This window comes from Heterodontus francisci, chromosome 3, assembly GCF_036365525.1.
Source record: "Heterodontus francisci isolate sHetFra1 chromosome 3, sHetFra1.hap1, whole genome shotgun sequence".
Taxonomy (NCBI): domain Eukaryota; kingdom Metazoa; phylum Chordata; class Chondrichthyes; order Heterodontiformes; family Heterodontidae; genus Heterodontus; species Heterodontus francisci.
The window spans coordinates 189814227-189837986 of record NC_090373.1 but is presented as its reverse complement, the minus strand read 5'-3'; the positions used below and the strand labels follow the sequence as shown (position 1 = coordinate 189837986).

At 46.7% G+C, this 23760-nt stretch overlaps 1 protein-coding gene across 6 annotated transcripts in view; it reads right to left on the bottom strand.

Moving 5' to 3' along the window:
• Nucleotides 1-23760, bottom strand: part of LOC137365261 (CSC1-like protein 2) — a 302640-nt gene that overhangs the window by 43910 nt on the left and 234970 nt on the right. For all 6 annotated transcript variants that reach the window (XM_068027917.1, XM_068027916.1, XM_068027921.1 and 3 more), the window contains 5 exons: nucleotides 20327-20480; nucleotides 19493-19599; nucleotides 8207-8293; nucleotides 7132-7197; nucleotides 2212-2374 (listed from right to left, as the gene is read on the bottom strand). In XM_068027917.1, the coding sequence (XP_067884018.1) occupies nucleotides 2212-2374; nucleotides 7132-7197; nucleotides 8207-8293; nucleotides 19493-19599; nucleotides 20327-20480 (577 nt within the window). The remainder of the gene's footprint in view (nucleotides 1-2211; nucleotides 2375-7131; nucleotides 7198-8206; nucleotides 8294-19492; nucleotides 19600-20326; nucleotides 20481-23760) is intronic.

Below are 23760 nucleotides of genomic sequence, written 5' to 3'. Positions count from 1 at the left end.
GGCTTTCGACAATGTCCCACATAAGAGATTAGTGTGTAAAATTAAAGCACACGGGATTGGGTTAGTGTATTGCGATGGATAGAAAATTGGTTGGCAGACAGGAAACAAAGAGTAGGAATAAATGGGTCTTTTTCCAAATGGCAGGCAGTGACAAGTGGGGTACCACAGGGATCGGTGCTAGGACCCCAGCTATTCGCAATGTATATTAACGATTTAAATGAGGGAACTTAATGTAACATCTCCAAATTTGCGGATGACACAAAACTGGGTGGGAGGGTGAGTTGTGAGGAGGATGCAGAGAGGCTTCAGGGTGATTTGGACAAGGTAAGTGAGTGGGCAAATGCATGGCAGATGCAGTATAATGTGGATAAATGTGAGGTTATCCACTTTGGTAGCAAAAACAGGAAGGTAGATTATCTGAATGGCTATAAACTGACGGAGGGGAATATGCAACGAGACCTGGGTGTTCTCGTACACCAGTCGCTGAAGGTAAGTATGCAGGTGCAACAGGCGGTATAAAGGGCAAATGGTATGTTGGCCTTCATAGCAAGAGGATTTGAGTACAGAAGCAGGGATGTCTTGCTGCAATTATACAGGGCCTTGGTGAGGTCGCACCTAGAATATTATGTGCAGTTTTGGTCTCCTTATCTGAGGAAGGATGTTCTTGCTATAGAGGGAGTACAGCGAAGGTTTACCTGGAATAAAACAAGAAATGCTGGAACCACTCAGGTCTGGCAGCATCTTTTTTTTTATATAAAAGAGATACAGCACTGAAACAGGCCCTTCGGCCCACCGAGCGTGCCGACTATCAACCACCCATTTATACTAATTCTATACTAATTCCATATTCCTACCACATCCCCACCTGTCCCTATATTTCCCTACCACCTACCTATCCTAGGGGTAATTTATAATGGCCAATCAACCTGCAAGTCTTCGGCATATGGGAGGAAACCGGAGCACCCGGAGTAAACCCATGCAGACACAGGGAGAATTTGCAAACTCCACACAGGCAGTACCCGGAATTGAACCCAAGTCGCTGGAGCTGTGAGGCTGCGGTGCTAACCACTGCGCCGCCCCCTCTGGAAAGAGAAGCAGAGTTAATGTTTCGGGTCAGTGACCCTTCTTCGGAACGTTCCAGCATTTCTTGTTTTTATTTCAGATTTCCAGCATCCACAGTATTTTGCTTTTAATGAAGGTTTACCTGGAATGGCGGGACTGATGAGGAGAGATTGAGTCGGTTAGGATTATATTCGCTGGAGTTCAGAAGAGTGAGGGGGCATCTCATAGAAACCTATAAAATTCTAACAGAACTTGACAGGGTAGATGCAGGAAGGATGTTCCCAATGGTGGAGGAGTGCAGTACCAGGGGTCATAGTCGAAGGATATGGGGTAAGCCTTTCAGGACTGAGATGAGGAGAATTTCTTCACCCAGAGAGTGGTGAGCCTGTGGAAAACACTACCACAGAAAGCAGTTGAGGCCAAAACGTTGTATGTTTTCAAAAAGGAGTTAGATATAGCTCTTGGGTCGAAAGGGATCAAAGGAAATAGGGGGAAAGCGGGAACAGATTACTAAGTTGGATGATCAGCCATGATCATAATGAATGGCGGAGCAGGCTCGAAGGGCTGAATGGCCTACTCCTGCTCCTATTTTCTATGTTTTTATGTTTCTCATTAGCATATTGAAATGCCTCTAAACCAAGCTGCTGAGAATCAACATGGTTAAGAGCTTCTGTTAGCCTGATATGGAGTGCACACTCTCTCCCCTTGTATGGGCACACTTACGTAAAGTCCAGAGCTTAGGTTCAAGTTGGTAAAGACCCAGGCATAAGGAACCTCAAGTATGTGCAGAGGGACTGCTGGAAGTGAATCATCTAAAATAATGCACAGAGCTTCCCATTCCTTGTCCAGTCAGGACCTACCTGACCTGTTACACCTGCAGGGTTACCTGGAGCTACATGGAATGAATTCCAGCTCCCAATGATAGATCTGCTGATTCACAGGCTTAGTTGGCAATTACAAAGTGGCACTGGCAAAGTCGACCTGCTCAGTCTTTCACTGGGAGTATGATGTGGGTGTCTGAGAGAAAATAACCTCAAACAGGGCTAGGTACAATTTCAAAATGACTTTCAAAAGAGTTTGAACCTTTCATTGTGAGAAATAGTACGTGGCTGGTACACCAGGAGAAAAAGTTAGATCAAAGACACCTACACGTTTGACGTTTTTCCTCTCTGCCGCTGACTTGGCTAAGGAAAGGCGGATCATGTACATCAGCAGGCCTGGAATGCGTAGCAGATCCATGGCATTCCCAATGAACGCAGAAGCAATCACATAGTTCACGAAGAAAGCACCGTTATCAGGGAGAAAGACACACCTAAAATAGAAAACAAAATACAGAAATTGAGGGAGTAAGAACTGGAAAATAGTTGAAGATCGCCACTTTATGTAATGAGAAAACGCATTTTATGGGATTGTATACAGAGCTAGCATTGATGAATGTATTCTTGCATTGATATCAGAGTAGAAGGGAGTAGAACTGGTTCTTCATTGCAAATTCCCTTGGGATGAATTCCCAACTTCAGCTGAGGACACAATGTGTCATGTGAGAGATTAAAGCTGGATCTCAACAGACTAGTTTCAACATCAACTAGAGTTAGAACAGGGCCAATCAAGGATAGTAGTGGGAAGTTGTGTGTGGAATCAGAGGAGATAGGGGAAGCGTTAAATGAATATTTTTCGTCAGTATTTACAGTAGAGAAAGAAAATGTTGTCGAGGAGATTACTGAGATACAGCCTACTAGGCTAGATGGGATTGAGATTCACAAGGAGGAGGTGTTAGCAATTTTTGAAAGTGTGAAAATAGATAAGTCCCCTGGGCCAGATTGGATTTATCCTAGGATTCTCTGGGAAGCCAGGGAGGAGATTGCAGAGCCGTTATTGTTGATCTTTATGTCGTCATTGTCGACAGGAGTAGTGCCGGAAGACTGGAGGATAGCAAATGTTGTCCCCTTGTTCAAGAAGGGGAGTAGAGACAGCCCTGGTAATTATAGACCTGTGAGCCTTACTTCGGTTGTGGGTAAAATGTTGGAAAAGGTTATAAGAGATAGGATTTATAATCATCTTGAAAAGAATAAGTTCATTTGCGATAGTCAGCACGGTTTTGTGAAGGGTAGGTCGTGCCTCACAAACCTTATTGAGTTTTTCGAGAAGGTGACCAAACAGGTGGATGAGGGTAAAGCCGTGGATGTGGTGTATATGGATTTCAGTAAGGCGTTTGATAAGATTCCCCATGGTAGGCTATTGCAGAAAATACGGAAGTATGGGGTTGAAGGTGATTTAGAGCTTTGGATCAGAAATTGGCTAGCTGAAAGAAGACAGAGGGTGGTGGTTGATGGCAAATGTTCATCCTGGAGTTTAGTTACTAGTGGTGTACCGCAAGGTTCTGTTTTGGGGCCACTGCTGTTTGTCATTTTTATAAATGACCTGTTTGAGGTTGTAGAAGGGTGGGTTAGGAAATTTGCGGATGACACGAAGGTCGGTGGAGTTGTGGATAGTGTCGAAGGGTGTTGTAGGGTACAGAGGGACATAGATAGGCTGCAGAGCTGGGCTGAGAGATGGCAAATGGAGTTTAACGCGGAGAAGTGTGAGGTGATTCACTTTGGAAGGAGTAACAGCAATGCAGAGTACTGGGCTAATGGGAAGATTCTTGGTAGTGTAGATGAGCAGAGAGATCTTGGTGTCCAGGTACATAAATCCCTGAAAGTTGCTACCCAGGTTAATAGGGCTGTTAAGGCATATGGTGTGTTAGCTTTTATTAGTAGGGGGATGGAGTTTCGGAGCCACGAGGTCATGATGCAGCTGTACAAAACTCTGGTGAGGCCGCACCTGGAGTATTGCGTGCAGTTCTGGTCACCGCATTATAGGAAGGATGTGGAAGCTTTGGAAAGGGTGCAGAGGAGATTTACTAGGATGTTGCCTGGTATGGAGGGAAGGTCTTACGAGGAAAGGCTGAGGGACTTGGGGTTGTTTTCGTTAGAGAGCAGGAGGAGGAGAGGTGACTTAATAGAGACATGCAAGATAATCAGAGGGTTAGATAGGGTGGATAGTGAGAGTCTTTTTCCTCGGATGATGATGGCAAACACGAGGGGACATAGCTTTAAGTTGAGGGGTGAAAGATATAGGACAGATGTCAGAGGTAGTTTCTTTACGCAGAGAGTAGTAGGGGCGTGGAACGCCCTGCCTGCAACAGTAGTAGACTCGCCAACTTTAAGGGCATTTAAGTGGTCATTGGATAGACATATGGATGAAAATGGAATAGTGTAGGTCAGATGGTTTCACATGTCGGCTCAACATCAAGGGCCGAAAGGCCTGTACTGCGCTGTAATGTTCTAATTCTATATCCAAAACAATGTTAGTTTGGTGTGCTTGTGACATTAAACTTCTTTACAGTGGAAACTGGTCAGAGAAAGGAAATGCAGCAAAGACAAAGTGAGATTGCTGCAAAACGGAGAGATTATCCATTTGTTCCTCTCATTCACTTGGTCAAACACTCAGACCTTAACCACAAAAGTCAATTAAAATTGGGGATGCTCAACAGGCCAGAATTGGACAAGCACAGATATCTTGGAGGCTTGTAGGGCTGGAGGATGTTACAAAAATAGGGAGGGGCGAGGCCATAGAGGGATTTGTATGATGATCAGCCCTTCATATGAACTTTAGGGCATGTTATGAAAGCCTATATACCATACCCAGTTGTTTGTAGCACTGTAGGGATGCATTAAAAAGGCAGATTTTTTTTTTGCTCTGCTCATGTACACATTTGACCCAAACCAACAATATTAACTGCTCCTAATAATCTACTGTTAGATTCAAATTTAGTCATCTTCCACTTGTTCCACAATTAAATTTTTTCACTGAGGATATCATTGCACAGCAGCTGATCATCCTAAACAGTGCCCACCAGGACACACATCTCTGTAGGGAGGTACGTGTTGGGAAGAAAGAAACCACCATTCACAGATAGTTGCAAAGCACAATGCAAACTTATTGAACACTGCCGGGTACAGGATTAAGCTATTCAAACTAGGAAAGTGTTGGGTTATCTTATTTTAGCTGGGATGACAGTACAGTTAGCCTCATCCATACTAGGCTCCCTGAAAATGGCGGCAGGGGGCCGGGGTGGGGGGGCAGCGAGAAAAGAGACTAAATCACGATGGCTAACCAGTGACCTATGCTGGCCATTGCAAATGTGGATTTGCCAGGTGAAGGCACCATTGACTGAACAACCCACTCGCCAGAGGAAAAAAGGTTGAAGACTCTCATCAAGAATGAGCACTTGGCTGACACCCAGGTAATTGTTCTGCAGGATTGGGAAGGAGAAACAAAAAAGGGCAGGAAATGTGATTGGACGGAGGCAGGGGGGTGGGGGGGGGGGGGGTGGGGTCCAATGAAACAGATCAAAAATCCTGCTGTTGAGGTTCAGGTTACTTGAACCCTTTGATAACAAGTTACTTCTAGCTTATCCATCCTGTTCCCAGCACCCTCAATGTAATGAGTTCTTGACCCATCATTTCTTAATGAGTGCTGCTGATTATTATTCTGGGCAGTTTCAAGCAAATGTATGTCTGCTGCATTCAAATTCCGGTTAATGTCATTGTTTGGTGTGGATTACTGTTGTAAAACACTGCTGTGGTCTTAATCCCAGAAAAGCGATACCTGATTTGCTTTATTAACTAAATGCAACTGTTTTACCAATGTAACAACTGCGTAATAGCAGGTAGACTAAACAGTCAGTGGTCTAAAGGCACAACAGAGTATGCAAATGCAATGAAAGGGTTTTTGGCACTTTTAAAGCTCACTGGACATCTAATTTATACAAACACTACTTGCGACTAATTAAGACAGGGCTTGATGGTTCCATTCTTTATAATATTGGCATCTAGTGTTCAATGAGTTGCAGATATACCAAAACTAAAGATGATACAGAAATCATTTTCTTTGATCCCTTTGCTATGTTTTCTTCTTATTCTTGGGTACCAGTCCATGAAATGTGGAGCTGTGCAGGTGCTCTACTGAAGCCTCTGCTGCTGTGACACTGAGTAGTGGGTGATGGGTGAAGACCAGGCCTTGGGCAACATGCTAATTCTTGCCTTCCCAAACCATCAATACCTGGAATAGCTGCTACATCAGTTGCTGGAAGGTGGGATTAGATAGGGTGGCTAGTTTTTTCAGTCGGCGCAGTCACGATGGGTTGAATGGTCTCTTTCTATGCTGTAGCTTTTCTATGGTTGCTACATGTGCCAGGAAACATGAAATACATAAAAGGTCAAGAGGAATGGAAAAGAGCCAATGAAATTCATCTCCCTTTCCATCCTCTAGCTGCATCTCCAATGCCCCTAACTGTTTCTGCCTACACTTCAAAAGTACTGTGTTAGTGGTGAGGTGCTTTGGAAACATTCCAAGGTCGTGCAAGGTACTACAGAAATGCAGTTTCTTTCTTTTCTTGACACTGGCCCACTAGAGAGATTACTAAAAGCAAAGCTCTTTCTAATATAATATCAACACAAAAAATGCTGGAAATACTCAGGAAGTCAGGCAGCACCTGTGCAGAGAGAAACAGAGTTAAAGTTTCAGGTCAATGACCTTTCACCGAACTGAAATGTTAACTGTTTCTCTCTCTGCAGTTGCTGCCTGACCTGTTGAGTATTTCCAGCATTTTCTGTTTTTATTTCAGATTTCCAGCATCTGCAGCATTTTGTTCTCGTCTTCCTAATATATGTTTTAAATGTACTTTTTAATCAATTAAAATTCAACTCCCGACTTACTCTTAAATGATAATTTAAGTTAACCCATCAGTTCATATCCTCAAATCAAGGTTCCCGCTCTCAATGTCTAGAGGTGATGGCTCACACGGTTTTTTCCCCTCTCCTGGCTGCTTAATCCAATATGTAGAGGGTCACAGACAGGTTTCCTGATTCGGCATTCACTTATCTAACAGCATCTCACAAATTCCATCTTCTTTACTTGTGTCTGTGTATGCACCAAGAAAGGTGGGAAAACACAGGACAGAGAAGAGAGTGAAACAACAATATGAGTCAATAATATTGAGAGGGTTTCTAGTCAGATACTCACTCAAATCGAACAGCGGCTTCTTCCAGAAACTTCTTATCAAATAGCCAACGAAAAAATAGGTCCAGACTGGAACAGAAATGAGCATGGTTTTAGAGAGCAATGTGCAGTTTACAACCTGGCTTGCTGTAAAATCACTAAGAGTGGATCTGCAGAGTATTTACTCTGTTGTTGCACAATTTGCCTTCCTCACCTTCAATGCTCTTCCCAATCCATTTTCTTCCTCACCACTCAGAAAATTAGTTTTAAAATCGGTCCTCTTTTGGGGGCCCTTCTCTGAAATTGGCTGGCTTTATTTTTTGAAAAAGTTAAGATTTTGCTGAAAGCTCTCAGCAATATCCAAGTGCAGAATCTGTTCTACAACTTTTGGAAAGTAACATAAATAGTATAATAAAATATTAAATATAATATCACAGTGGTATGATGTCAAACTCATGTTGTGAAAGGTTTCTTTTTTTGGAATCAGGATTCAGATCCCAGACTTGTCAAAATAAGGAGATGATGTCAGATAAATAAATTATGATTTAGAGAAAATATTGTTACTCATTTTAAAAACAACCAAGGCATTCCAAGTAGGGTCTAGGGAACAACGGAGTTCTACAGTTTAGAATTCTGGCATACACCTCCTTCACAGTCTAGTTCACAGTTATACAGGGGTGGGGGAATACTTGTTAAAGCCAGAGGATGCCTGTATTCAAGGTGGGAGAAAAGCATGACAAAGCACAGGAGGTTCAAACCCACTGAATGTTGTGAAATAGACACCATTGCCCCACATCATTACAGCAAAATGGCTCCTTTAAACAGCACTTTTATATAAAAAAAGTGGTAGAGGATTAATGTTGGGGTAATTTCTCATGCTCACCCTGACATTAAAGGCCAGTGCCCATCATGCCTTTTACTTACTCCTACACGAAAGCAGTAATACTGGGACAAGTACATTCCAACCTTTCCCATTCTTTGTATTTGCCTCTGCACCAAAAGGCTGACACAGTCTCCCCAGTGACAAAAGTACAGACTGTATCTGTGTGCAAAGAATTGCTGCGCCTTCTGCACATTTTTAATACAACAATTAACTCACCTGCTGAGACCCAGAGATGGTAGAATTAAGACCATGAATATAAGGAAGGTGTAGCATTTGTGCATCGTTGTTCGATTTTCTCCTGACCTGAAAAAGATGTTGCAGTGATTAAAACCGACAGAATTTGTAGTCCTCTATGGTAGCACACTCACCTCGGAGTGAGAGGTCATGGGTTCAAGGACCATATCCAGAGACTTGAGCACAATTGTACTGAGGGGGTTCTGCATTGTTGGAAGCAGTCATCTTTTGGATGAGATGTTCCCTTAACCAAAGGACAGCACCATTCCAGTGAATAAAAAAGATCTGTAGAGCTTCTCAAAACACAGGGCAGTTTTTCTTGAAACCTGGCTAATGTTTACCTCTCAACGAATATCACCAACATAGATTAATTTCTTATCATGTTATTGCTATTTGTGGGAACTTGCTATGCACAAACTGTATGCCATGTTTGCTACATTTCACAGTAATTATACTCAAGAACTTCAGTGGCAGTGAAGCACTTCAGCATATTCTGAGGTCAGGAAAGGTGTTACCAAAATGCTAATTTTCTTTCCTTTAAAAACAAATCTGACAAACTTTCACCCAGCCACAATTTCCCATTATTCTCCTTGGTCTGGAGGATCAGACAGGTCAGCCCAGCCTACAAACGTCTCCAGCACACTCACAATTTTCCTCGTGAGACTTGCTAGATGCTGGAATGGCTACTGAGCTAAAGGAGGAGATATTAGGAGGGGTGACCAAAAGCTTTGTGGAGGGTCTTCAAGGAAGAAAGAGGGAGCGTTTTCAGGAGGCAATTCCAGAAGGGCTGAATATGGGGAGCAGAGTTTTGGATGAGCAGGAGATTTATGGAGCGTGATGGATGGTAGGCCAACCAAGACAGCATTGAAAGAAATAAAATGCATGATGTTGTGAAGTAGGGGTGGAGGCAGGCGATTTCAGAGGTGGAGGTTTACCATGGCAGAGAGAATATAGAGTTGGAAGTTGGCTGAGGGTCAAATAGGATGCCAAAGAAAAGAAAATCGGGATCAGCCAGAAACAGTGGCTGGAAAGAGCAATGGATTTGTCACAGGGGTATGTAGTTTGTGATGGGGGCTGATGATGATTTTGCCTCATCTAAGACTGGATGTCTGACAAGCAACCTACCAATTCATAGGCAGCAAAGAGATGGTGGAGAGGTACAGCTAGGTATTGTCAGCATAAATTGGAAGCTAACCATGTGTTAAGATAGGAGCGTCATGAAGTTGAGGGGCCAAGGATCCTTCTGGGACTCCAGATTCAGTGCTGTAGGGGCGTGAAGTGAAGCTTTTGCTGGAGATGCTCTGGCAAAAATAGGTTTGATAGGCAAGACTGAGCTGGAAAAGTATCAGAGGAAGATGGTGTGGATGACCCTGTCATAGGCCTCAGAGATCGAGGAAGCATATGCATCACAGTCAAAGTCACAGAAAATGTCCTTTTGGCTAACAGTCTTTTGTTGTCGTCAGGTACTGAAGTTTGATTTCTTTTTATTCATTTGTGAGATGTAGGTGTTGCTGGCCAGGCCAACATTTATTGCCCATCCCTAATTGCCCTCGAGAAGGTGGGTGAGCTGCCTTCTTGAACGGCTGCAGTCCATGTGGGGCAGGGACACCCACAGTGCTGTTAGGAAGGGAGTTCCAGGATTCTGACCCAGCGACAGTGAAGGAACGGTAATATAGTTCCAAGTCAGGATAGTGTGTGACTTGGACGGGAACTTGCAGGTGGTGGTGTACCCATGCATTTGCTGCTCTTGTCCTTCTGGATGGTAGAGGTCGCAGGTTTGGAAGGTGCTGTCTAAGGAACCTTGGTGCGTTACTGCAGTGCATCTTGTAGATGGTATACACTGTTGCCACTGTGCGGTGGTGGTGGAGGGAATGAATGTTTGTGGATGGGGTGCCAATCAAGCGGGCTGCTTTGTCCTGAATGGTGTTGAGCTTCTGGAGTGTTGCTGGAGCTGCACCCATCCAGGCAAGTGGAGAGCATTCCATCACACTCCTGACTTGTGCCTTGTAGATAGTGGACAGGCTTTGGGGAGTCAGGAGGTGAGTTACTCGCCGCAGGATTCCTGGCCTCTGACCTGCTCTTGTAGCCATGGTATTAATGTGGCCTCTCTAGTTCAGTTTCTGGTCAATGGTAGCCCCTAGGATGTTGATAGTGGGGGATTCAGCGATGATAATGCCATTGAATATCAAAGGGAGATGATTAGATTCTTTCTTGTTGGAGATGGTCATTGCCTGGCACTTATGTGGTGCGAATATTACTTGCCACTTATCAGCCCAAGCCTGGATATTGTCCAGGTCTTGCTGCATTTCTGCAACGACTGTTTCAGTATCTGAGGAGTCACGAATGTGCTGAATATTGTGCAATCATCAGTGAACATCCCCACTTCTGACCTTATGATTGAAGGAAGGTCATTGATGAAGCAGCTGAAGATGGTTGGGCTTGAGGAACTCCTGCAGTGATGTCCTGGAGCTCAGATGACTGATCTCCAACAACCACAACCATCTTCCTTTGTGCAAGGTATGACTCCAACCAGAAGAGAGTTTTCCCCCGATTCCCATTGACTCCAGTTTTGCTAGGGCTCCTTGATGCCATACTCGGTCAAATGCTGCCTTGATGTCAAGGGCAGTCACTCTCTCCTCACCTCTTGAGTTCAGCTCTTTTGTCCATGTTTGAACCAAGGCTTTAATGAGGTCAGGAGCTGAGTGGCCCTGGCGGAACCCAAACTGAATGTCACTGAGCAGCTTATTGCTAAGCAAGTACCGCTTGATAGCACTGTTGATGACACCTTCCATCACTTAACTGATGATTGAGAGTTGACTAATGGGGCAGTAATTAGCCAGGTTAGAGTTGTCCTGCTTTTTGTGTGGACATAACTGTGCAATTTTCCACATTGCCGGACAGATGCCAGTGTTGCAGCTGTACTGGAACAGCTTGGCTTGGGGCGCAAGTAAAGGCCTACTCAAGTCGGGAAAAAGAATCTGACCTGAACTTGACTGAACCAAAATGGACCCGAGCCCCTCAGATTTTGCCCCGAGCTCGACTCGACCCGACCATCCCTTTACTTACCTTCCGACTGGGAAGCTTCACGAAGCTGCATCACAAGCCCGATGACGTCATAGCGACTCAGTTGTGTCCCGGACTCCCAGGTAAGTTTTTTAAATTTCAATACTTACCAGCAGAGCACTTACTGCGTGTGTCTGGCCCGACCCGACCCCGAAAGCCAGACCTGGAAGATGGGCCCGACCCAACCCATGTCGTTGGATCCCGTCGGGTTTGGGTCGGGTAGCAGGCCTTTAGTGGCAAGCTCTGCAGCTCAGGTCTTCAGTACTATTGCCGGAATATTGTCAGGGCCCATAGCTTTTGCAGTATCCAGGGCCTTCAGTCGTTTCTCGATATCATGTGGAGTGAATCGAATTGGCTGAAGTCTGGCATCTGTGATGCTGGGGACTTCAGGAGGAGGCCGAGATGGATCACCAACTCGGCATTTCTGGCTGAAGATTTTTGCAAATGCTTCAGCCTCATCTTTTGCACTGATGTGCTGGGCTCTCCCATCATTGAGGATGGGGATATTTGTGGAGCCATCTCCTCCAGTTAGTTGTTTAATTGTCCACCACCATTCACGGCTGGATGTGACAGGACTGCAGAGCTTAGATCTGATCCGTTGGTTATGGGATTGCTTAGCTCTGTCTATCGCATGCTGCTTACGTCGTTTGGCACGCAAGTAGTCCTGTGTCGTAGGTGGACACCTCATTTTGAGAGAGATTTGATAAAAGGCTTTTTTTTTTTTACCTGCAGGCTACAGCAATCCCAATTAAGTAATATTTCTCAGTGTACTGGAAATGGTTTTTGTTTGGGGGAGGAGGGGGGGGGGTGGGTGGGGGGCAGGGGGGAGGTGGAAGGAGAGAGGGGGTGGTTGGCGGCAACCTAAAATTCAAAGCTGAGGTTTATGTATTACATATATGAGATTGGTATTACATTGGTATACTTGCAGATTGTCCTGATGAGTGCAAGACGAAAAGCTTTGACAACCTGTCTCTATTTTCAGCAATATATTACATTCTTATCTTGCAACACTAGCTTTCAAAATCGATAAAGATGGATGTTCTTGTCAAACATGACAGTAATTGTGCGCTATCAAAATTTAAGTTGTATCAGATAGTTATCAAGATATGTAGGAAATAGAATACTGATCTTTCCCAGCTGAATCTATTAGATTTAACTGGTTCCTTCCCAAGTGTAACAACCTTTAAATGCAACTGCTTCCTTCCCCAATATAACACCCATTACATGTAACTGCTTCCTTCATCAGTGTAACACTCCTTTGATGTAACTGGTTGACCTCCAGCATGATTCATATTTTGCATTTTGGGCACAAATATATTCTTCATCTCTTAAGGTGCTAAAACTAACATACTTACCCACTCAGCCTAATGCTGTTAATTTTCCACAGATTAAACAAAAACAGGTTAACAATGTATGGAGGTGAATGTACAAAGCGTGGTGTAAAAGGCTGTTGAGCGACAAGCACAAATAGCTGTGACAGAATATGATGCAGTGGCAATAATGGACACATGGCTTAAAAAGATGAGTAGCAGGCGCTTAATATTAGAGGATACAAAGTGTTCTGCAAAGATTGGGAAGGAAAAAAGGGAGGTGGGATGGCAGTACATTAGGGAAGACATTGTAGTGTTGGACAGGGAGGATGTCCTTGAGGGTGAAAAGACAAATTGCATTTGGTCACAGTTGAGAAGTCAAAAAGCCACGACGACGCTACTGGAAATATTGTAGGAGCCTCCAAAGAGGAAGGGGTCAGAGGCAGACAGAGAGCGCGCGCGAGAGGGGCAGACAGAGAGCGCGCGCGAGAGGGGCAGACAGAGAGCGCGCGCGAGAGGGGCAGACAGAGAGCGCGCGCGAGAGGGGCAGACAGAGAGCGCGCGCGAGAGGGGCAGACAGAGAGCGCGCGCGAGAGAGGCAGACAGAGAGCGCGCGCGAGAGAGGCAGACAGAGAGCGCGCGCGAGAGAGGCAGACAGAGAGCGCGCGCGAGAGAGGCAGACAGAGAGCGCGCGCGAGAGAGGCAGACAGAGAGCGCGCGCGAGAGAGGCAGACAGAGAGCGCGCGCGAGAGAGGCAGACAGAGAGCGCGCGCGAGAGAGGCAGACAGAGAGCGCGCGCGAGAGAGGCAGACAGAGAGCGCGCGCGAGAGAGGCAGACAGAGAGCGCGCGCGAGAGAGGCAGACAGAGAGCGCGCGCGAGAGAGGCAGACAGAGAGCGCGCGCGAGAGAGGCAGACAGAGAGCGCGCGCGAGAGAGGCAGACAGAGAGCGCGCGCGAGAGAGGCAGACAGAGAGCGCGCGCGAGAGAGGCAGACAGAGAGCGCGCGCGAGAGAGGCAGACAGAGAGCGCGCGCGAGAGAGGCAGACAGAGAGCGCGCGCGAGAGAGGCAGACAGAGAGCGCGCGCGAGAGAGGCAGACAGAGAGCGCGCGCGAGAGAGGCAGACAGAGAGCGCGCGCGAGAGAGGCAGACAGAGAGCGCGCGCGAGAGAGGCAGACAGAGAGCGCGCGCGAGAGAGGCAGACAGAGAGCGCGCGCGAGAGAGGCAGACAGAGAGCGCGCGCGAGAGAGGCAGACAGAGAGCGCGCGCGAGAGAGGCAGACAGAGAGCGCGCGCGAGAGAGGCAGACAGAGAGCGCGCGCGAGGGAGGCAGACAGAGAGCGCGCGCGAGGGAGGCAGACAGAGAGCGCGCGCGAGGGAGGCAGACAGAGAGCGCGCGCGAGGGAGGCAGACAGAGAGCGCGCGCGAGGGAGGCAGACAGAGAGCGCGCGCGAGGGAGGCAGACAGAGAGCGCGCGCGAGGGAGGCAGACAGAGAGCGCGCGCGAGGGAGGCAGACAGAGAGCGCGCGCGAGGGAGGCAGACAGAGAGCGCGCGCGAGGGAGGCAGACAGAGAGCGCGCGCGAGGGAGGCAGACAGAGAGCGCGCGCGAGGGAGGCAGACAGAGAGCGCGCGCGAGGGAGGCAGACAGAGAGCGCGCGCGAGGGAGGCAGACAGAGAGCGCGCGCGAGGGAGGCAGACAGAGAGCGCGCGCGAGGGAGGCAGACAGAGAGCGCGCGCGAGGGAGGCAGACAGAGAGCGCGCGCGAGGGAGGCAGACAGAGAGCGCGCGCGAGAGAGGCAGACAGAGAGCGCGCGCGAGAGAGGCAGACAGAGAGCGCGCGCGAGAGAGGCAGACAGAGAGCGCGCGCGAGAGAGGCAGACAGAGAGCGCGCGCGAGAGAGGCAGACAGAGAGCGCGCGCGAGAGAGGCAGACAGAGAGCGCGCGCGAGAGAGGCAGACAGAGAGCGCGCGCGAGAGAGGCAGACAGAGAGCGCGCGCGAGAGAGGCAGACAGAGAGCGCGCGCGAGAGAGGCAGACAGAGAGCGCGCGCGAGAGAGGCAGACAGAGAGCGCGCGCGAGAGAGGCAGACAGAGAGCGCGCGCGAGAGAGGCAGACAGAGAGCGCGCGCGAGAGAGGCAGACAGAGAGCGCGCGCGAGAGAGGCAGACAGAGAGCGCGCGCGAGAGAGGCAGACAGAGAGCGCGCGCGAGAGAGGCAGACAGAGAGCGCGCGCGAGAGAGGCAGACAGAGAGCGCGCGCGAGAGAGGCAGACAGAGAGCGCGCGCGAGAGAGGCAGACAGAGAGCGCGCGCGAGAGAGGCAGACAGAGAGCGCGCGCGAGAGAGGCAGACAGAGAGCGCGCGCGAGAGAGGCAGACAGAGAGCGCGCGCGAGAGAGGCAGACAGAGAGCGCGCGCGAGAGAGGCAGACAGAGAGCGCGCGCGAGAGAGGCAGACAGAGAGCGCGCGCGAGAGAGGCAGACAGAGAGCGCGCGCGAGAGAGGCAGACAGAGAGCGCGCGCGAGAGAGGCAGACAGAGAGCGCGCGCGAGAGAGGCAGACAGAGAGCGCGCGCGAGAGAGGCAGACAGAGAGCGCGCGCGAGAGAGGCAGACAGAGAGCGCGCGCGAGAGAGGCAGACAGAGAGCGCGCGCGAGAGAGGCAGACAGAGAGCGCGCGCGAGAGAGGCAGACAGAGAGCGCGCGCGAGAGGCAGACAGAGAGCGCGCGCGAGAGGCAGACAGAGAGCGCGCGCGAGAGGCAGACAGAGAGCGCGCGAGAGAGGCAGACAGAGAGCGCGCGAGAGAGGCAGACAGAGAGCGCGAGAGAGGCAGACAGAGAGCGCGAGAGAGGCAGACAGAGAGCGCGAGAGAGGCAGACAGAGAGCGCGAGAGAGGCAGACAGAGAGCGCGAGAGAGGCAGACAGAGAGAGACACAGAGAGAAGCAGAGAGAGAGAGACACAGATGTGCAAGCATTATAAAGTGTTAATACTGGGGGACTTGAATTACCCAAATATCGAGTGGGGTCACATTACAGTAAACGGTCAGGAGGGGGAGGAATTACTGCAATGTGTTCAGGAGAACCTCTTGACCAGTATGTTTGCAGCTCAACTAGAAAGGCGGCATGCTGGATCCAGTGCTGGGGAATGAGGTGGGCCAAGTGAAGCAAGTATCTGTGGGAAACGCTTGGGTATGAGTAGTCATTGTACCAAAGTTGGGATTAGTAATGAAGGAAGAGCAAGGAACAATCTAGAGTTCCTAAATTGGAAGAGGACCAACTTCAATGGGTTGAGAGAGGACCTAGTCAGGGTAAAATGCAGCCTAACATTGACAAGAAAAACTATCAGAACAATGGATGATCGTTGAAGAGGAGATCGGCTAGGTACATTCCAACATTGGGAAAAGGTAAGGAACGAAAGCTAGGGCTCCTTGGATGACGAGGGTGATATAGAATATAAAGAAACAAAAAAGGATGCATTTTAGGTGAATTCTTCAAGCAAAATACACTAAGTGGAGAGGAGAAGTGAAGTGGATAATGTGACTGGCAAAGAGAATGAGAATACAATGGCAGTTAGCATAAAAGGGAACCCAAAAAAAAGGGAAACATCCTTCCTGCATCTGCCCTGTCAAGCCCTGTAAGAATTTTGTATGCTTCAATGAGAAATGAGATCACCTCTCATTCTTCTAAACTCGAGAGAATATAGGCCCAGTCTCCTCAATCTCTACCTGCATTTAAATAGTAAGCAGGTACTAAGAGGCTGTGGGGCCTGTTAGGGACAAAAAGGGGTACAGGGCGAGGCTAGAATAATTTGTATCTGTTTATGAAGGAAGAGGATGCTGACAAAATATCAGTAGAAGCGGAGATGGATGTGGTGAAAATTGATAGGCAGGATATACTGGAAAGGCTGCCTATACTTAGAGTGGATAAGTCATTTGGTCCAGATGGCTGGTGTCCCAGGTTGCTAAAGGAAGACGGGGTAGAGATAGCGGATGGGCTTTCCATACACTTCCAATCTTCCCTAGATACGGGGGAGGTGCCAGAGGATTGGAGACTAGCAAATGTGACTCCATGGGCCGAATGGCCTCCTTCTGTGTCATAATGACTGTCTTTAAACACTGTGGCTTTTACCTCCTACCTCTTTCAATACGTGGGCTTTATAGGAACATAGTAAATCGGAGGAGTAAGTCATTTGGCCCCTCAAGCCTGCTCCGCCATTCAATTAGATCACGGCTCATCTTCTACAATGGCATTTTCCTGCAATACCCCCATATCCCTTGGTATCTTTACTACCTAGAAAGATATAGATTTCAGTCTTGAATATCCTCAATGACTGAGCCTCCACAGCCCTCTGGGGTAGAGAATTCCAAAGATTCACCACCCTCTGACTGAAGAGATTTCTGCTCATCTCAGTCCTAAATGGCCTACCTCTTATTCTGAGACTGTGTCCCTTGGTTATGGACACTCCAGCCAGGGGAAACATCCTTCCTGCATCTACCCTGTCAAGCCCTGTAAGAATTTTGTATGCTTCAATGAGAAATGAGATCACCTCTCATTCTTCTAAACGCCAGAGAATATAGGCCCAGTTTCCTCAATCTCTCCTCACAGAACAATCCCACCATCCCAGGAATCAATCTAGGTACTCCAAACAATGTTAAATTGAAAGCCATCACCCAGCTCACTTCAAGAATGAGCAATGATCTGAAAAAAACTGAATTGGACAAGAAAACAAGCAATGTTGCTCCCTGGTGACAACCTGAGTCATTTCACGAGTTGGGCTCTGGAGCAAGGCAAGATACAGATGAGACATTACGATTCAGATTAGAACAGAAGTAAAGAGTCGGTTCCAAACTTTTGCCTCCTTCCATTTTCAGTGCCATGCACATTAATCCATTTCAGACTGTCATAACTATTGCACTCAGTGGGGATGAGCATGCCAACTATTTGTTGGTATACCAGAACTCACGAGATCAGCAAACCAGCTTGAATAGATTAGATTAGATTAGAGATACAGCACTGAAACAGGCCCTTCGGCCCACCGAGTCTGTGCCGAACATCAACCACCCATTTATACTAATCCTTCACTAGTCCCATATTACTACCAAACACCCCCTCCTGTTCCTATATTTCCCTACCACCTACCTATACAAGTGACAATTTATAATAGCCAATTTACCTATCAACCTGCAAGTCTTTTGGCTTGTGGGAGGAAACCGGAGCACCCGGAGAAAACCCACGCAGACACAGGGAGAACTTGCAAACTCCACACAGGCAGCACCCGGAATCGAACCCGGGTCCTTGGAGCTGCGAGGCTGCGGTGCTAACCACTGCGCCACTGTGCCGCCCAATATAGGAATAGGGAGTACTGAACTAACAAATGAATCAAATCATGCAGTGTCCGAGTATGCAGCAGCAGCAGCCACCCAGATGACAGAAATCTCTGGATTGGCTAACAGGCAAGATTTCAGTCAATACTGAAGTAAACTGAGATGCTCAGGAAACAGCCCCACTCTTAACTGACGTTGTCCATAATGGCTTGAAGATGAGGAGGCAGGGAAGCAGATCTGAAATGGCAGATCTGAGTGGCAGAAAAAAAACATTGTTTTAATGAAGGGAAAACAACATTCTATTTATTTATTTATTTAGAGGTACAGCACTGAAACAGGCCCTTCGGCCCACTGAGTCTGTGCCGACCATCAACCAACCATTTATACTAATCCTACATTAATCCCATTACCCTCTCACATCCCCACCTTCCCTCAATTCCCCAAACCCTACCTACACTAGGGGCAATTTATAATGGCCAATTTACCCATCAACCTGCAACCGGAGCACCCGGTGAAAACCCACGCGGTCACAGGGAGAACTTGCAAACTCCACACAGGCAGTACCCAGAATTGAACCCAGGTCGCTGGAGCTGTGAGGCTGCAGTGCTAACAAATGCGCCACTGTGCCGCCCCAAATGAAGGGAAAACAACATTTTAAATGAAGGGAAAACAACATTTTAAATGAAGGGAAAACAACATTTTAAATGAAGGGAAAACAACATTTTAAATGAAGGGAAAACAACATTTTAAATGAAGGGAAAACAACATTTTAAATGAAGGGAAAACAACATTTTAAATGAAGGGAAAACAACATTTTAAATGAAGGGAAAACAACATTTTAAATGAAGGGAAAACAACATTTTAAATGAAGGGAAAACAACATTTTAAATGAAGGGAAAACAACATTTTAAATGAAGGGAAAACAACATTTTAAATGAAGGGAAAACACCCATTTTTACATATTTCAGATAACAGGAGCAATTTGAAGAGAATTTCCTGTGGCTTTCCACCCCCTATAAGGACCATAGTAGCGTTTTACACTGCATCCCAACACACATTATACTGGACATTACTTTCATTTACATGGCTCCCCTGCACTTGCACAGTTGTTGAAGTGCACCAACTGTTCAGTAGCCAGGGCAGTAGTCATTCTAAGCAAAGCAAAGATCTTGCCCACAATAATTAGATTGTCAGTTAATCTGATTTTATTTGGTGGCATTTGTTGAAGGAATGTTGGTTAGTACACTGGAAAAATTCTCTGCTCTTCTCTGCAACTCCAACTGAGCAGGTAGTCAAGGCCTTGGTTTAACATCTGATCGGATGGTGTCCCTGACAATGCAATACTTCTCAAAAACAATCTGTTTCTTGCCACTGGCATCTTATTTTAAGGATAAGAAAGTGCATCAAAAAGCACTCAATTTAGCGAATAGCAGGTTCCAAACTTTGAATAGTTAACTTAGTACAAACTGTATGAGGATTCAAACTTAGCAGGCTTTATGCCATTTCCTAGGCACATAGAACAGAAAAATTCTAAAGACAATTAAAACACCCAATAGAAATATAGAATTAAATGAAAATACCTTGTCCAATGTGCTTCAAAAAACCCTGAGTAGTAAACTATGGTCGGGAGAAGTGCAGAGAAACACCACAGCAGGAGTGTTGGGAAAAACTGTGTTATAATGGGATTCTGCCGAGACAAAAATGGAAAAGTTTAAATGTTTCTGGCACGCAGAGTCAAGAGGTTGAAAAGTCAGGCCTTAGCACTGTCAAGTGAAAATAAGTGATAATCAGAGTGCGAATCCTGATGGTGACCTCCACCTGCCAATCTAAAGGCATGTTCACTTTAAGGAGTGGAGCCAAAGACAGGCGTACTCTACAAACACCAGAGAGTGTACTCGCACTCAAGTCAGTCATTCCTGGACTGTAGAAAGATCAGCCTGGACTGTAGAAATGGCTTTGATCAGCTAAAGCCATTCCTTGGCCGCAGCTTTCATAGGATTTACAGAATGAAGCACACTGAAGTTAAAAGGTATCACGTGTTATTGACTTTCGTCCATTTCACCATTCACGATAAGCCGAATAGCTCTGAGTTCTATGATTTTCACAAAGCAGGAGATAAACCCTTGACCACATGTATATTTTTCTTGTCAGTTTTGGTCCCTTCAAATGGTGGGGAATGTCAGGTACATCTTTTTGCAGAGCATCTGCCAACCTATTGAACGCATTGCCCTGTGTGCAACAAGTATGGATTCACTGTAAGCATTCAAAAGGCAGCTGGATGAGCTCCTGTGAGTGGCAAAGGTGAGTCATTGGGGGTGGGGAGAGGTTAGTCTCCTGGAGCTCACTTGATTGGGAGGGATTAGAAAATGAAAGCAACATGTTTTTAAAAAAATTGTTGAAATACCAAAACTTACATTTAAATATTCAACAGGCTTTGTAACATTGAACTTGTCCATTGTCGTAATGATAATAGCAGGAGTGGTCAAGAAGAAGAGTAGAATAAAAAGGATACAGTTGATGATGAAGCAGCGGAGCCACCATGAAATCCCCCTCAATGACAAGTGCTCCCTGTGTAAATAAAAACAAATTCTATTTATTATAGTACCTTAAGGTAATTGGCCACCCAGCTCTCAACAGATCTTGCAGGACACATCTACTTAATAAGTGAAATATTTGGGCAAAGCAAGTCTGATGGATTTGATCTATCCCCATTTAACTCAGCAAACTATTGATGTCCGATCTGCAGGTACACACCTTCCCACTAATTGGCTGCAATGTAGACATGAGCCACTGACTGGGAGATTCTGGCAATGAACCGACCCGAATGAGGCAAAGGCAATTATCTCACCTCCAATGTCAACATTTTTGCCCAATTTCTGATACTTGCTTTGCCTACCTGATTCCCAATTCTGAGTGTTCTCTCCTAGCCCAACCCTCTCATGTTCTGCCCTTCTCCCAATCTATCCAATTCCTAGGCTGTGATTGGGAGCCTCCCATGCCCAGGTGTTAACAGCAGGTATACCTTGATCAATCAGGCTTGACAAAGACGAGAGTGGTCCTAAAGGAAGAGTGCTAAATTGGGGGAAGGCCAACTATACCAAAATTCGGCAGGAGCTGGGGAATGTAGATTGGGAGCAGCTGTTTGAAGGTAAATCCACTTTTGATATGTGGGAGGCTTTTAAAGAGAGGTTGATTAGCGTGCAGGAGAGACATGTTCCTGTGAAAATGAGGGGTAGAAATGGCAAGATTAGGGAACCATGGATGACAGGTGAAATTGAGAGACTAGCTAAGAGGAAAAAGGAAGCACAAATAAGGTCCAGGCGGCTGAAGAAAGACGAAGCTTTGAAAGAATACCGGGATTGTAGGCGCAATCTGAAACGAGGAATTAAGAGGGCTAAAAGGGGTCATGAAATATCTTTAGCAAACAGGGTTAAGGAAAATCCCAAAGCCTTTTATTCATATATAAGGAGCAAGAGGGTAACGAGAGAAAGGATTGGCCCACTCAAGGACAAAGGAGGAAAGTTATGCGTGGACTCAGAGAAAATGGGTGAGATTCTAAACGAGTACTTTGCATCGGTATTCACCGAGGAGAGGGACATGACGGATGTTGAGGTTAGGGACAGATGTTTGATTACTCTAGGTCAAGTCGGCATAAGGAGGGAGGAAGTGGGTATTCTAAAAGGCATTAAGGTGGACAAGTCCCCAGGTCCAGATGGGATCTATCCCAGGTTCCTGTGGGAAGCGAGAGAGGAAATAGTTGGGACCTTAACAGATATCTTTGCAACATCCTTAAACACGGGTGAAGTCCCGGAGGACTGGAGAATTGCTAATGTTGTCCCCTTGCTTAAGAAGGGTAGCAGGGAAAATCCAGGTAATTATATACCGGTGAGCCTGACGTCAGTGGTAGGGAAGCTGCTGGAGAAGATACTGAGGGATAGGATCTATTCCCATCTGGAAGAAAATGGGCTTATCAGTGATAGGCAACATGGTTTTGTGCAGGGAAGGTCATGTCTTACCAACTTAATAGAATTCTTTGAGGAAGTGACAAAGTTGATTGATGAGGGAAGGGCTGTAGATGTCATATACATGGACTTCAGTAAGGCGTTTGATAAGGTTCCCCATGGTAGGCTGATGGAGAAAGTGAAGGCGCATGGGGTCCAAGGTGTACTAGCTAGATGGATAAAGAACTGGCTGGGCAACAGGAGACAGAGAGTAGCAGTGGAAGGGAGTTTCTCAAAATGGAGACGTGTGACCAGTGGTGTTCCACAGGGATCCGTGCTGGGACCACTGTTGTTTGCGATATACATAAATGATTTGGAGGAAAGTATAGGTGGTCTGATTAGCAAGTTTGCAGACGACACTAAGATTGGTGGAGTTGCAGATACTGAAGGGGACTGTCAGAGAATACAGCAGAATATAGATAGACTGGAGAGTTGGGCAGAGAAATGGCAGATGGAGTTCAATCAGGGCAAATGCGAGGTGATGCATTTTGGAAGATCCAATTCAAGAGTGAAGTATACAGTAAATGGAAAAGTCCTGGGGAAAATTGATGTCCAGAGAGATTTGGGTGTTCAGGTCCATTGTTCCCTGAAGGTGGCAACGCAGGTCAATAGAGTGGTCAAGAAGGCATACGGCATGCTTTCCTTCATCGGACGGGGTATTGAGTACAAGAGTTGGCAGGTCATGTTACAGTTGTATAGGACTTTGGTTCGGCCACATTTGGAATACTGCGTGCAGTTCTGGTCGCCACATTACCAAAAGGATGTGGATGCTTTGGAGAGGGTGCAGAGGAGGTTCACCAGGATGTTGCCTGGTATGGAGGGCGCTAGCTATGAAGAGAGGTTGAGTAGATTAGGATTATTTTCATTAGAAAGATGGAGGTTGAGGAGGGACCTGCTTGAGGTGTACAAAATCATGAAAGGTATAGACAGGGTGGATAGCAAGAAGCTTTTTCCCCCAGAGTGGGGGATTCAATTACAAGGGGACACGAGTTCAAAGTGAAAGGGGAAAAGTTTAGGGGGGATATGCGTGGAAAGTTCTTTACGCAGAGGGTGGTGGGTGCATGGAACGCATTACCAGCGGAGGTGGTAGACGCGGGCACGATAGCGTCTTTTAAGATGTATCTAGACAGATACATGAATGGGCAGGAAGTAAAGGGATACAGACCCTTAGAAAATAGGCGACAGGTTTAGATAGAGGATTTGGATCAGCGTAGGCTTGGAGGGCCGAAGGGCCTGTTCCTGTGCTGTAATTTTCTTTGTTCTTTGTTCTTTGATAGCAAAACCTGCTGGGTGGTGACCATTTGTCCGTTGCAGCCGATATATATTTGCTGTACTCCAGAAAACCACATCAGTCTGTCAGCAGAATAGCATACTGGTTGACTTAACAGGCTACAAAGTGGAAGTGAGCCACTGACTGGCATGTTCTAGCCATGAGCACACTGCAACTGAGGCAAAGGCAATAACCTCCAAAATCAACACGTCTTCCACTACACTGTGAATTACAGTACAGGATATGGTAGTGTTGCATTTCTTTTCATAAGGGTTCCTGTTATACATATGGTGCCTCGTGTTTGAATGCCAAACCTTTTGAATGATTCTGGGCAACTTTCAGTGGGAATGTTACATCAAATACTTCAAGATAAAGCTAGTAGAAAATCGCCCAACACTGCTTTGATTTATTTCACATTTCTGTATTTTTGACTTTTTTTTTCAGAAACACAGATTGGTGGGATGTGAGCTTGCACCTACAGCTCCTGGTCCATTGCATTCTTAACTCACCTATGGGAGGAGAGAGTGTTCTCCACAAAGGAAAGAGCAACAGAGATTTACCAACATTGTTGAGGCCT